The sequence below is a fragment of the Salvelinus sp. IW2-2015 genome, linkage group LG17, assembly GCF_002910315.2.
Source record: "Salvelinus sp. IW2-2015 linkage group LG17, ASM291031v2, whole genome shotgun sequence".
NCBI classification, from domain to species: Eukaryota; Metazoa; Chordata; class Actinopteri; order Salmoniformes; family Salmonidae; genus Salvelinus; species Salvelinus sp. IW2-2015.
The window spans coordinates 17,171,115-17,186,742 of NC_036857.1; the positions used below are offsets into that span (position 1 = coordinate 17,171,115).

The window sequence follows — 15,628 nt, forward strand, 5'->3', positions numbered from 1 at the left end:
GTCCCCCTTTGCTGCTATAACAGCCTCCACTCTTCTGGGAAGGCCTTCCACTAGCTGTTGGAACATTGCTGCGAGGACTTGCTTCCATTCAGCCACAAGAGCATTTGTGAGGTCAGGCACTGGATGTTGAGCGATTAGGCCTGGCTCGCAGTGGGTGTTCTAATTCACTCCAAAGTTGTTTGGTGGGTTGAGGTCAGGGCTCTGTGCAGGCCAGTCAGGTTCTTCCACACCGATCACAACAAGCCATTTCTGTATGGACCTCACTTTGTACACGGGGGCATTGTCATACTGAATAACTAACATGTTGGAAACATGGCACCCTATGGTGGTCCAGCACTGAAAGTCACGGAGCTCTTCAGTATGGCCATTCTACTGCCAATGTTTTTCTATGGCGTTTGCATGGCTGTGTGCTCAATTTTTATACACCTGTCAGCAATGGGTGTAGCTGAAATAGCCGAATCCACTAATTTGAAGGAGTGTCCACGTACACTATATATATATATATATACACAAAAGTATGTCACATATACTGGATATCCTATGTCACAGTCATGAAACAAATGGTGGAAAATGTCAATTTTTTGGTCTTTAGGCTAAAAAGAAAATGCATTCAAATGTGAGAGCTTCCTTTTAATTCTTCAAGATGTGGCCAGGCCAGCCTTACCTTGTTTGTGGTGTAGCTATCCCAAATAATGAGTTTACCATCCTGGGAGGCACTGACTAAAAGCCTATGGGGAAAAAGGAGAGCAATGATTAAACCAGTGAACATAGGGTGGAACCATGTGTTGCATTTTAGGGGCGGTGTGGTTTCCAGGCGCTTTTATGGCCGAGGAGCATCTTGCTGCTATCTGGGCGAATCAAAAACAGAGTCGCCACAGAAGCCAGCACTCGATGCACAGAGGTTGGGGCACATTGGTTCCCTTTGGACCTGCTCAGCTTATGCAAATCCTACCTACCTGAGAGGCACAGTCTAATAAACACATGCTAACACAGACATGCTAATGCACACACACACACACACACATTAACACATACTAACACACCTACCACTGTACTCTACAACATCCCCATCATCATAATAGGACATGGCAACTTTGTAAACAATTCATTTTGACCCGGCACTTATTTGAAACTGGAATTTATTTGCTGAAATCTGGGATGTTGCCTGGGTATTAAAAAAAGGGTCAGGCTGTTATTTGAGAGAGTGCATTTAATTGAAGTTATACGGTGTATAAATGTATTAACGCCTATATTATGGATGTGGTGGGTGTCAAAATGCAAGAGGGTTAAAAAAGAGAAAGCTGCTAGCTTTAGCTCTGGCAGTACACTTCCTGTCTATGTGGTTTGAAATCATGTGCTGTTAGTGGAGGCTGATGAAACACTTCGGTGTTTGCCTCAGAGAAATCCCTCTTACACCTTATGTAACAGTGACAACACAGCCTTCGAGAGCCTCAGGTACACTTGCCTTACAACTCTTGCACACTAAACTGTTGACTGTTTGAAATGGAGTGTCAAAGTAGCATGTTTGGGGGGGGGAATTATGTTCATGTCTAAAATAATTAAACCGGGCTCGTGTGGATTTATTTTTTGCTTTTGGGAAGGCTGTGAAAAAGACACTTTAGTGGAATGTTGACTTTGAACCAAGTTGTGTGTGTCAGTGTCCACAATGTTTCTCCAGAGAGTGAGTAAAATGCTTAACGGAGATTGCGGCTTATTATCTAACTTTTTAAACACGCCTGCAATAAAGCAGGAGTGGAATACATTAACTAGCTCTCTTCTGCTAGCTTAGCGCCGCTCCATTCACTTGCATTTACTTATTACACATTGGCATTTGGATTACTTCTGCTTTTCCATTAGGCTACCGCACCTCAACGCAGATGGAGGCATTCCAAGTGACTGTTGCGGCTTTGTTGTGAATGAAAAACAACCAAATGGAATCAGAGATGTACCTTGTTGACGGCGTTTGACAAATAGTAAATATTGTCTGCTGTGTTGCACAACCTGAAAGGTAGCAGTTAAACTCACGCTGTCCAAGATAATCCTGGTAGTAAGTAACTGGAAATGAGGCTGAGATAGTCTGTCAATCGCCAAACCGTCTCGTTGAGGGTCATCATTGAGGGGGTTGGGTGAGAGACTGGGACGCTCTCTTTAGAAGGCGTTCCTCTTCACTAAGTCTATGGTTTATAAATCTATGGTGTAAATCTGAAGGAGTCCTGGGCTCATATTCATAAACCCTCTCAGAGTAGGAGTGCTGACTTAGGATCAGTTTGGCCTTTTCAGACCAATGAAAACAATAACATACACATGTTGACCTGATCCTAGATCAGCACTCCCACTCTGACAAACACATTGGGCACAATTCAGACTTCTCAGTAGTTCGTATTCAGACTTACCTTATGCAGGTGTGTAACAGGTTTTACAGGCGTGGTTCCCTTGTGCGTGCTGAATAAATGTAATTAAAACTCTGAAAACCCTCCCACTTGCTGGCCAACATATTTTCTCTTGGAGTTTGCATTGAATAGGGTTTTCAGTACATTTTTCTTAAAGGAAAACTCCACTCAAAAACAATATTTTGGTATTTGTTTCATTAGTCCATTGTTGACATAGCCCCAAAATGTTTTGCTTGTCAGCACTCAAGTTTAAAGATACTATATGTAACTTTCAAAATACAGAAATCATCCCCGTATGATGCATTTTGAAATCATCCCCGTATGATGCATTTTGAAATCATCCCCGTATGATGCATTTTGAAATCATCCCTGTACGATTTCTGTATTTTGAAAGTTACACATTACTTCTTACTAGTAATACATTTGTTTTAGAAACATTACAACGCTTGCTCATCTGTTTTTTATGTGTTTTGTTGTTGTAATTTTAGAGGGGGAAAAATATTTTGGCTGGTAAAAAACATTGAGTGATTGGTAGATTTTTAAAACTACCAGCTACAAACGGGAAAGTGTACAAAAAAAAAAAAGAGGTTATGCCCTGCCTAATATGATCCACTATTGTTAGCGGCCCTCAGGAACAACTACACAGACATCACAGAGGAAAGGTAAAGACTATAAATCGAAGGAAACGAACACTAAAGTGACAGTTATAAATGTATGTGGGTATTACTGACGGTGGCTCCCGATAGGCCTACCATGTCATGTTATGATTTTCATTTTGATTCCATATTTCTGATTTCACATTCATCTATAGGGATCATAAAGTAAAATCTAAAAGAATTGCTGTGTATATTTACAATTCCGTTCTAACAGACTACTTACGTAGCTAGCTCTTATCAATTTATAAATTACAGTGCATGGAGATTATCGGGAAAAATAAAGTAGACGCGCTTTAAACTTGGAACCACAGGTTCGCACGACCTTATTCATGGTTCTCACGCGTAAAGGTGGTAGAATTATTAGGGCATTAAGTCAAGATCAGATTACGGCGTATCTGTAGACACCTCCACCCCCAACGAATAGCAGGTGAATAGCATACTATTCTCATGTGTAAGTTCAAGGTCACGCATTGAGAGAAAAATGCATAAAAAGGGAATTATGTTCCATTTACGCATGCATAAGGCGAGTCGGAATTCCCCCCTTTATAAACTGAGTCAATTAAATGAGAGCCACAGGGCACGGGACTATAAAGAGCAGTGGGAGGAACACACAGACCCTGTGTATGAATAGCACCCGACTCCGGGTCAATACTTCTTCATTATGCCTTCTCTTTGGACAGCTGCACTTCGCTACAGGTAGACTAATTAGACTTTTTAACCCACCAAAGCAAAGACAAACATTAGGGCTGGCACAATTACCATATAACTGACGGTCATGGATGAAAACCGTTCTGAAAATAAAGTGAACTGTAAAAAAATATATATATAATTTTGTGTGTGTGTGSAACGAACGGCCAACTGGGAATTTGTGAGGTTGAATCTGTTTCTGCCATAACATGGACTCTTAAACAACGTGAAACTTTTGTGTTACTCCTTGCTGAAATAAGCCAATGAGTCTGTTGCCTGGGCAATGGGTACACTCGCAATGGCTGCCTGGTATTGTGATGCAATACATTTCATGGTAATGTAGAATGTAAATTTCAATGATGTGGATCATGCAATGTTTTTTTTTTTTTTTTGCAATGTCAGTTGAATCAACAAATCACAGCACATATTTTACTTCCTGCTTTGCTCCTATGGGTACACTTGCAATGACCACCAGTCCAACCCATTGTGCCATCATTGACTTGAATGAGGATTTCCGTTCTGTTCATTATATTTCTATGGCAGCACATGCAGTCAGGAGCGGAGGAGAAAATGTTTTTTGTTTTTGTTTTTTTGCTATTCTAACTGTTATCACGGTGAATTACCATCATCCAAAATTACATGACAGTCACAGCCATAATACACGTTAATATGAAATGGAGGGGTGACTGTTGGGGAATAATTATTTTACTAATTTTTCTGTTGCATCATTGTGAGCTCATCGGTTAAAAATMGTCTATTCTTTTAATTAGGGTGGGGCGATAAAAATGAATCAGAGCAACAAAGCGAGATGACAAAGCAGTTTGGTGTGTGTGGGGTGTGGCATCTCTGGAGCGAAGCGGCACACCTGCGGTATTGTAATTAGTTGGCTGGTTACTGAGGTGAGGTAAAAGCTGCAGGACTGGGCTGGGGGCTCCTAGGACAGGAGCACGGGAGTCACCAGCACTGACCAGCACTGACTAGCAGCCAGCATCACCACGAACAAAGGACGACTCCATTTTAAATGTTTTCCCGACCCGCATATCCCACCCCTTACACACACACAATGATACCGGCACAAACACAGTACACATGCGACACAAACATAGAAGCGCACACAAAAACACTCCTGTGACCATATTCAGAGGTGACTGTAGAGTACGCACACAAAAACACTTGTAAGTTAACTTTTTCCCACAAACACACACCATTACAGATTTTTTTTGGGGGGTGGGGGGGATTATTTAGTTAATGACAGAAAGTGGCTAAATAAGATTACCTCGAGTCAGTGCCCCAGTGCATGGCATAGATTTTTGCCAGATGCCCCCTCAGTGTCCGTCTAGTGCGCATCTGAATTCGGCCAATTGGGTCGATGTTTGCTGTGATCTGAAGGGAATGGAAAGGGGGGGGGGGGGAGACGATCAATGACCATGACACAATAGGCTGTGTATCTCCATGGGAAATGGGGATGCCCTTTACTAGGTTCTCTATAGTGAAACCATTGCCTTTCCTTATCAGCTCCCATGATGTTGCATTTACAGAAGTATAGAGTGGGTGCTGCTGCTTCCAGGATTTGTTGGCTGGATGACACAGAGCCTAGCGAGAGCAGTCTCTATTCTAGTGAGCTATCTCTGCTGCTAGTTACGCTCAGCCTTTGAGCTGTGGACTCATTGAACCCCAGTGCATCTCGCCTTTCACAATTTAACCATTACTCAGCTTTGACAACACTTTAACCTGACCCGTCACCTGTATCCTGAATAATGAGGTCGACTTCAGTGGTTCCCCATCCCCACGTCTGAACTGCACTCAAAGGGATCTGTTTGTGTTTCAGAGTGGTGAAGGTGGAAAGGGGTCTTACCTGAGACAGGGTAGCATCCGCACACGCTTTTCTGGCATCCTGTAGGTAAAAAAATAATTTWAAAAAAGTTACATTTAATTTTCAAAGAACGAAATAGCCAAGTCTTAATTTTATCCCACAAACGCTTTTGATAACGTAACCATATCTCAAAGAAATCCACCTCAATTAATCGAAGTGGTGAGCCAATAATTTCAGCGATCACGGAGACAATTACCATTCCCACTGACCGGATAAACATTACCACTTACTAACACTACACGACCAAAAGTATGTGGCCACCTGCTCGATGAATATCTCAATCCAAAATCATGGGCATTAATATGGAGTTGGTCCCACCTTTGACGCAATAACATTGCTGCGAGGACTAGRTTCCATTCAGCCACAAGAGCATTTGTGAGGTCGGGCACTGGATGTTGAGCGATTAGGCCTGGCTCGCAGTGGACGTTCTAATTCACCCCAAAGTTGTTTGATGGGGTTGAGGTCAGGGCTCTGTGCAGGCCAGTCAGGTTCTTCCACACTGATCGACAAACCATTTCTGTATGCAACTCGCTTGGGGCAATGTCATGCTGAAACAGGAAAGGGCCTTCCCAAAAATGTTGCAACAAAGTTGGAAGCACCGAATCATCTAGAATGTAATTTTATGCTATAGTGTTAAGATTTCCGTTCACTGAAACTAAGGGGCCTAGCCCAAACCATGAAAAACAGCCCCAGACCATTATTCCTCCTCCACCAAACTTTACAGTTGGCACTATGCAGTCGGGCAGGTAGCGTTCTCCAGGCTGTTGCCAAACCCTGATTTGTCCGTTGGACTGCCAGATGGTGAAGTGTGATTCATCACGGCAGAAAACGTGTTTCCCCTGCTCAGAGTCCAATGGCAACGAGCTTTACACCACTRCAGCCGACGCTTGGCATTGCGCATGGTGATCTCAGGATGGTGTGCGGCTGCTCAGCCATGAAAACTAATTTAATGAAACGCCTGACAGTTATTGTGCTGACGTTGCTTCCAGAGGCAGTTTGGAACTCTGTAGTGAGTGTTGCAACCGAGGGAAGATGATTTTTTAGGTGCTACGTGCTTCAGCACTCAACGGTCCCGTTCCGTGAGCTTGTGTGGCCTACCACTTCGCGGCTGAGATGTTGTTGCTCCTTGAGACTTTTCCACTTAACAGCACTTACAGTTGCCCAGGGAAGCTCTAGCAGGGCAGACATTTGACGAACTGACTTGTTGGAAAGGTGGAACCCTATAACGGTACCACGTTGAAAGTCACTGAACTCTTCAGTAAGGCCATTCTACTGCCAATGTTTGTCTACAGAGATTGCATGGCTGTGTGCTCAAATTTATACACCTATCAGCAATGGGTATGTCTGTCTATGGGCACACAGCTGACAGTGCATGTCAGAGCAAAACCCAAACCATGAGGTCGAAGAAACCTGGCACCATCCCTACGTTGAAGCATGGTAATGGCAGCATCATGCTGTGGGGATGTTTTCAGCAGCAGGGACTGGGAGACTAGTCAGGCTTGAGGCAAAGATGAACGTAGCAAAGTACAGAGATCCTTGATGAAAACCAGCCAAGACAATGCAGGAGTGGCTTCGGGACAAGTCTCTGAAGGCTCAAGGCCCAGCCAGAGCCTTGAACACGATCGAACATCTCTGGAGAGACCTGAAAATAGGTACGCAGTGACATTCCCCTTCCAACCTGACAGAGCTTGAGAGAATCTGCAGAGAAGAATGGGAGAAACTCCCCAAATACATGTGTGCCAAGCTTGTAGCATCATACCCAAGAAGACTCGAGGCTGTAATCGCTGCCAAAGGTACTTCAACAAAGTACTGAGTAAAGGGTCTGAAAACTGATGTACGTGTGAAGTTTTTTTAAATATAAATTTGCACAAATTTGTAAAAACCKGTTTTTTCTTTGTCATTACGGGGTATTGTGTGTAGATTAATGAGGGGGGGAAAACGATTGAATCAATTTTAGAATAAGGCTGTAAACTAAAAAAAAAAATATGGAACAAGGGGTCTGTATAGTGTACCTCTAACTATACCTATTTAGGCTCAGTTTTGACTGATCCCAGTACCCATTTAAAATACACTGCTCAAAAAAATAAAGGGAAACACTTAAACAACACAATGTAACTCCAAGTCAATCACACTTCTGTGAAATCAAACTGTCCACTTAGGAAGCAACACTGATTGACAATAAATTTCACATGCTGTTGTGCAAATGGAATAGACAACAGGTGGAAATTATAGCAATTAGCAAACACCCCCAATAAAGGAGTGGTTCTGCAGTGGTGACCACAGACCACTTCTCAGTTCCTATGCTTCCTGGCTGATGTTTTGGTCACTTTTGAATGCTGGCGGTGCTTTCACTCTAGTGTAGCATGAGACGGAGTCTACAACCCACACAAGTGGCTTAGGTAGTGCAGCTCATCCAGGATGGCACATCAATGCGAGCTGTGGCAAGAAGGTTTGCTGTGTTCTGTCAGCGTAGTGTCCAGAGCATGGAGGCGCTACCAGGAGACAGGCCAGTACATCAGGAGACGTGGAGGAGGCCGTAGGAGGGCAACAACTCAGCAGCAGGACCGCTACCTCCGCCTTTGTGCAAGGAGGAGCACTGCCAGAGCCCTGCAAAATGACCTCCAGCAGGCCACAAATGTGCATGTGTCTGCTCAACGGTCAGAAAACAGACTCCATGAGGGTGGTATGAGGGCCCGACGTCCACAGGTGTGGGTTGTGCTTACAGCCCAACACCGTGCAGGACGTTTGGCATTTGCCAGAGAACACCAAGATTGGCAAATTCGCCACTGGGCCCTGTGCTCTTCACAGATGAAACGAGGTTCACACTGAGCACATGTGACAGACGTGACAAGTCTGGAGACGCCGTGGAGAACGTTCTGTGCCTGCAACATCTCCAGCATGACCGGTTTGGCGGTGGGTCAGTCATGGTGTGGGTGGCATTTTTTGGGGGGCCGCACAGCCCTCCATGTGCTCGCCAGAGGTAGCCTGACTGCCATTAGTACCGAGATGAGATCCTAGAACCCTTGTGAGACCATATGCTGGTGCGGTTGGCCCTGGGTTCCTCCTAATGCAAGACAATGCTAGACCTCATTGTGGCTGGAGTGTGTAGCAGTCCTGCAAGAGAAGGCATTTGATGCTATGGACTGGCCCGCCCGTTCCCCGACCTGAATCCAATTGAGCACATCTGGGACATCATGTCTCACTCCATCCACCAACGCCACGTTGCACCACGACTGTCCAGCGAGTTGGCGGATTCTTTAGTCCAGTCTGGGAGGAGATCCCTCAGGAGACCATCCGCCACCTCATCAGGAGCATGCCCAGGCGTTGTGGGAGGTCATACAGGCACGTGGAGGCCACACACACTACTGGAGCCCTCATTTTGACTTGTTTTAAGGACATTACATCAAAGTTGGATCAGCCTGTAGTGTGGTTTTCCACTTTAATTTTGAGTGTGACTCCAAATCCAGACCTCCATGTGTTGATAAATTTGATTTCCATTGATAATTTGTGTGATTTTGTTGTCAGCACATTCAACTATGTAAAGAAAAAAGTATTTAATAAGAATATTTCATCCATTCAGATCTAGGATGTGTTATTTTAGTGTTCCCTTCATTTTTTTGAGCAGTGTATATACCCTTATCAAACATAAATCTAGTCTGTTCCTTAAACCATTTCCTTTCAAGTCAAGATAAATGTGAACGGTCAGATTGTGCCAATGGAAGTGCTAGTTGCTCAATCCATATGACACACAAAATCGGCACGCTAAACCTATATAGACAAACTGTTTTTTAATCATTGCAGTAGCACACTGACACTAAACAATCAAGCTACACACATTGTACAAAACATTAAGATCACCATCCTAATATTGAGTTGCATGCATCCCTCCCCCTTCTGCCCTCCAAACAGCCTCAATTTGTCGGGGTATGGACTACACAAGGTGTCGAAAGCATTCGTTCCATAGGGATGCTGGCCCATGTTGACTCCAAAGTTGTTCTTCTTGATACACACAAGAAATTGCTGAGTGTGCAAAACCCAGCAGCGTTGCAGTTCTCGACACAAACCGGTGTGCCTGGCACCTACTACCATACCCCGTTCAAAGGCACTTCAATCTTTTGTCATGCCCATTCCCCCTCTGAATGGCACACATACACAATCCATGTATCAATTGTACGCAGGCTTAAAAATCCTTCTTTAACCTGTCTTCTCCCCTTCATCTACACTGACTGAAGCGGATTTAACAAGTGACATCAATAAGGGATCATAGCTTCCACCTGGATTCTCCTGGTCATTCTATGTCACGGAAAGAGCAGGTGTTCATGTTTTGTACACTTAGTGTACAAAAGAACACTAGCTAGCTAAAGGCTACATATTTCAAGCTATTACATGATTCATGAGACACACAAAACAGAACAGCACCTCAAGGATACCTCATGCAACACTTGAACAGACCACGCTCAGCAAACATTTAAATCTCACTAACATACTATACATTCCTCCAACTTGTTCGACAAACTCACTGTTAAATCTACCCACAGCACACTACCCAAATCTAGCTACACACACACACATGCTGAATCTGTGTTTGCATTGTTGTATCCTTGAATCATAGTGGGATAAGGAAAAAAGGCAGGGAGGTAAGAGCTAAGCCAATCATACTACAGCCTCAAACACAGCTCTTAACTAAATTATTATTCTAATTCCTTATTCTTTGATCAAACATGTATAGTGCGGTCATCACTCAGTATGGAAGGTATAGTGCGGTCATCACTCAGTATGGAAGGTGGGGCCAATCGCATGAGAAAAGCAAGGAAGGTGGGGCACTAGGCCCTGTGAGTTTATGTTCATTCGGCGGAATTAGGATACACTATGAAAACGATGTGAGTTTGACACGGTTTGACAAAATCACAAACCTATTTTTGCGCTAGTTGACTGTTCCTGCACCAAAACTCCAGACTTCTTCCTTCATAGGTTGTGCACCATCTTCATTTTAAATAGGAAGCCAATTTGTTTACAGCACTTTTATTTTCCATGAATGATCAAGACATATTTCCTCAAGGCTCAATTGCCCCTTTGCAGCAGACAGTAAGCAATATGATTGGACCATGGAACCGCAACAAAACCACAGTACTGAATCGGAATACATATAGAATCGTAAGAGTCGCTATATATATATCTATATCTTATCATAATTTCCAGCCCTAATCAAAACGGACAACTTATCACAAATTAAACAGTTCTCACTTTTGCCATTCAGCTTGCTACTAGTATCTTGCAGAGAGATTTCACAGCAGCTAGCGAGTTATGAGAGAATTGGCTGTGACTAAAATAGGTGCAGGAGTACGTTATAGTTTGAAGCATTTTAAAGTGCTAAAATTTTAATCGGAATGTTCAACTGAGAACAATGTTTTTGTTAGACTTTCGGGACAGCTGTTGAATTGTAGTTCCCTCTTGTGGTGCCATGTAAAATCACTGCAAAGACATTCCCAATGCATTTATGAGAAGAAAGCAGGGAGAGGACGATTGTGGAGGACATACTCTGATCTGGTTCTTGAGCTGCTCGGCCTCCTGGCGTAGCTGGTCCAGTTCGCTCATTTTCCTCTGCTAATGGTGTGCCTCGCTCCGCCGCCGGGACTCCTGCTGATCTGAGGGGCAAGAAAGAGGGACAAAGTCAACACCTTGGTCACACACCGTTTCTCCTATTAGCAATTAGCGGTACTCACTTAGCGGTACTCAAACTGTATTTGAAATCTGAATCCGTCCTAAAAAGTACAAACCCAGCCCAATTCCAGGCAAACTCATGCTCTCTGAACCCAGGTCTGGTACACACAGGCAGCTCAATAAACAGCTGTTACAGGGGCCCTAACAAGACCATCAGCTCAAAGTGACGGTCCAAATCCCTGAGACAGGCTCAATATGCTTGAGACGCAATTCCTGAAACAGCACGGACAAGCTCAGGGCAAGTAGGGTTGAATGTTCCAGAGACCATGTTATGGTAAGCTGCTATTTCTAAATGGTAGCCTTTAGATGTTCAAGCTAATACCTTAGTGCTGTGAAAGATAGGAGAAACTGAAGCGGTGTTCATGTAACATCCAAGAAAATAACTGAAGAAGAAATTGTTCACCATTTGGACTCAGCATACACTAGCTTCAGTAAAATACACAGCAAAGCATATTCCTGCTCAGAATCACACAACATCCCTCTGAAAGATCCATAAGGCACACACAAACTCACTGTGAATCACAGAATCCCAAACCTTTCTAGAGAACCCAAGATGTGTCCTTGCCAGCCTGAAACGGTTACCTAGCAACAGGATTCTGCAGCTAGTTTGTGCTAAAGATCACTTTTTTAATTTTTATTATGCAAAATCTCTCCCCCTCGCTATACACTGGCCAACCCGAGGCAAACATCTGGCACTTGGCAGCTGGTAGCCATTCCTGGACAACTGAGGCTAAATTAAAATCCATTGGCGGAAATCCATTCAGTCTGCGAAACCCTTGAGAACATACCCCTCCTTTGGCTTGCCGAACGGAGAGTGCTGGAGCGTGAAACGAGAGGAGCCGAGTGTGTTCTGTGAGTTAGTTCTAGCCCAGAGGTGCTCAGGTGAGAAGGGCAGGCACTAGTGGAGCTCTCAGATGCTCTGGCCCTGGTCAGTGGGCTCAGAACTCTCCTTCCAATGTCATCCCTGTAATCCTGGGACACAGTTGATTCAGCTCCTCCAGCCAAATCCGGCTAAGACAAAACCTGCTGATGATCCTAAAAGCAGTGGCTATCCCGCTGACCCCAATCCTTTGGTCAACGGGCTTATCCCTGACACATTCTCTGGAGAAAGAACAGGAAATACAAAAACAAACGTATAGGCTAATTAGTGTAGGTATAAATGCTACAAGTTGAAAGTTCTGCATATTGACTGTCTGGGTTGAAGATCATTATTGGCTGATGGAGACTGCTAAGCACCAATGCTACCACAAGCACTATGCAACAATGCTCATCTTACATTTCTACCAAACGGTTCACAAAAATAAAGAGCCCATTGTCAGTATCAACCAGTTGCCATTGATTTTTACAAGACAAATTGTGGTCTTTTGTGTTCGTACATTAACAGGCTTCCGGCTTGACTACGATATGGGTAAATGAATTCAGCCAATGGAGGAAATTGCTGACAATCTTCAATGTACGTAGGTAATAGATATAAAGTAGAGCATTTCTTTAAACTTTTGTGCCAACCATTACATCCACCTTTATCATTAACTCACAGTTAAAGAAACACTCGGCCTACTAATATCCACATTTCTGAATTGTATGTAGACCACCGGTACTCAAATTCTATTTGAGAAGGTCCGGTCACACAAACTTCCTAGGTGGCAAAAGTCCGGATAGATATTTTAATTCATTGGCGTTGTAACAATCTCCCACCACGTGACCCAAGCAGGTGGTGGGAGGGGGGGGGGGCGCGGCGGCCCGTGTTGACCCAATTCTAGGTCCGGATCTGGACTGCGGTCCCCCTATTGAGTATGGCTGGTGTAGACTATCACAGTTGTACAAAACATTTACCATCCTGTCTGGATTTTCCTTACCTCCCTTTCGCTCTGACTTTTGCGTACAGGTTGTGGGTCCTAAGAGCTTGGAGACCTTCTGAATGACAAGACCTTTTCCTTCAAACACCTGACACATCTCATCAGCTACCTGCCACCTGATTGGCCCGTGGGGCTAACTATGTTTGATTCTAAGCAATGCGACTTAGCCCCCTAATCTTGTTGATAAAAATGTGTCATGGTAATATCTCTAATTCTTCTATTCTTTTCCCTGACGAGAGCCTTGGTGTCAGAGCCAGTTAGCAGGACCTGCGTGTGGCCTTTTCACAGAACCAAAGCTATACAGACATGGAGCTCCAAACTCTACATAAAAACCTGTCGCTATTTTAACTAAATACCCTTACAAGGAAAAGTGGAAGTGAGTAGTAAGGCCTACTGTGAGTATTCTAAACTACAGGATGCCTTGAATAGGGATATCTAGGCTGTATAAATTGGACCATATCAGATGCTGGTGGACAAAATACATTTGTAAATCCTCTTACAATAGTCCAATAAATGCAAACAAAAGGGCGTTAATATTCAAATTGAGATGGAATAAGTACCAGCAAAATTGGTCAAACTGACAGCGATTAACCCAGCCATGGTGGCAGAAATATGAGTGGGGCTCTATAAATGTTGGCAGAAGTAGAATTTGGGGGGGGGGCTGGCGGAGTATACCTTGGTGATATAAGTGTGATATTTCTTTGTGGGGGAGCTCTATGATGGTGGCAGAAGTCTGATTCAGAGTAGGGTTGGGCGGTATCCAGATTTTCATACAGTAATACCGCTTCTATACCATACTTGGGTATACAGTATTACCTCCAAAAAGATTTGGCGCACCAAACAATTAAGGCAACGGGGATCTTGATCCAGAAGGAGATTTAATGTATCTGCTGTAACCAAGAATCTTATCCACTTAGCTAACAAACCAAATGCATAGCTGGAGCCCTGAGCTAGATTTGACACATCTTAGATTTCTTATAGTTATAGTTAACTTATAGTTAGTTATAAGCAGTAAGCATAGCACATACCACCGCAGTCCCAGCGAGGCAGGGGTGCTCCCAAACCCAAAATAATACATTATTATTTTTGGTATTGAAAAACATAGGTATTTCAAAATACCCCGCTATATCGCCCAAGCCTAATTCAGGAGGGGATTTTTCTGTTCCGGTGGTGGGAGTGTGTTGAAACATCTGGCAGCCCCACTGATAGTGTGTCTCTACAGTGCTGCCTTCACTCTCAGCCGGCTATTTTTAGAGAGGTAGAGGACGAGGGAAGAAGACTTCACATTTTCCAGCCAGTCCTATCGGTTCCATCATCTCAAGCACACGCAGTGACAAGGGGAGAGGGAAGTGAAATTAGACTCTGCACCAGAGCTTTAAAGGCATTTCTTCCTATAAAGCAAAACAACATTTAGTTCTGTATCAAGCCCTGACTTCACATTGTACGGCAATTTGACATAGGGAAGCCTAAAAACCTTAAACCGCTGAGGAATGCCTTCATTTTCAAAAGCATCGTAGCAATTTATTACTTCCCATAGTATAACAGCTATAGATTTGATCAGAGTAAAAGTGAATAACAGACATTATTAGGCCTCCTTTTCAATCACATTATTGGCTCAGAGACAAAGCAGTCAAATGAATTMCTTCTTTCAGAACCCAATTCCTCCTACCCCCGATATGTATGTTAACGTTATTCATATTAACAATACCATTAAAACAGACCTGATTTATTCTAAATGGAAAAAGACAACTAACGAATCAGAACCCGTACACATGAACAGGTGGCAGGTGTTGTTGGGCCAGTAACCAAAAGGCCGCTGGTTAGAATCCCGAGCGGACGAGGTGGGGGAAAAAATCTGCCGATGTGCCCGTGAGCAAGGCACTTAAACCTAAATGCCCTTGTAAGTCGCTCTGGATAAGAGTGTCTGCTAAAATAACGTAAATGTAAAAACAAGTAGGCGAGACTCAACATGAATTGACGTGGGAGGTTGGTGGGCTATTAGGATGTAAACCGCAGAGGGAAGGGAAGAAGAGGGAAGCTCCTCCCCATGGCATGAGGTAGAGGACTAAGGCAGGTCGGGCGGGTAGGCAGGGAGATGTTCTAGTGCACAGGAAGATACAGGGAAGGGAGGTGAAGGACAGAGCCAGATTAACCTAATGAGAGTGAACAAGCAGAGGACGATGGGGAGGAGAGCTGCTAATTAACCCCTTGGTGAAGGGGAACAGGGTGTGGTAACCTTCAAGGCATTAAGAGCCCGGTGGAGCAGACGCACACACCCAGTCACCTTGCTGCTACTGGGAGCCTCTTAAGTTAGCAGCCTAAGAGATCGGTGCTACTACACACGAGCCACACACTGTGGCCATTCACTTAACCCAAAACCAACCATGACATAACTCCATTTGCCTTGCGGTCATTGACTCCAAAGTTTATCTTGGCATACATCTT

General features: G+C 43.9%; 1 protein-coding gene across 3 annotated transcripts in view; it reads right to left on the reverse strand.

Annotated features, from left to right (window-relative positions):
- Positions 1–15,628, reverse strand: part of LOC111976551 (guanine nucleotide-binding protein G(I)/G(S)/G(T) subunit beta-1) — a 56,520-nt gene that overhangs the window by 15,528 nt on the left and 25,364 nt on the right. For 2 of the 3 annotated variants that reach the window (XM_024005473.2, XM_024005471.2), the window contains 4 exons: positions 11,145–11,251; positions 5,589–5,627; positions 5,010–5,116; positions 665–728 (listed from right to left, as the gene is read on the reverse strand). In XM_024005473.2, the coding sequence (XP_023861241.1) occupies positions 665–728; positions 5,010–5,116; positions 5,589–5,627; positions 11,145–11,201 (267 nt within the window). In that variant the 5' untranslated portion in view covers positions 11,202–11,251. Of the gene's footprint in view, positions 1–664; positions 729–5,009; positions 5,117–5,588; positions 5,628–11,144; positions 11,252–12,115; positions 12,279–15,628 lie in introns of those variants that run through there. The other variant, XM_024005472.2, reaches the window with a different exon arrangement.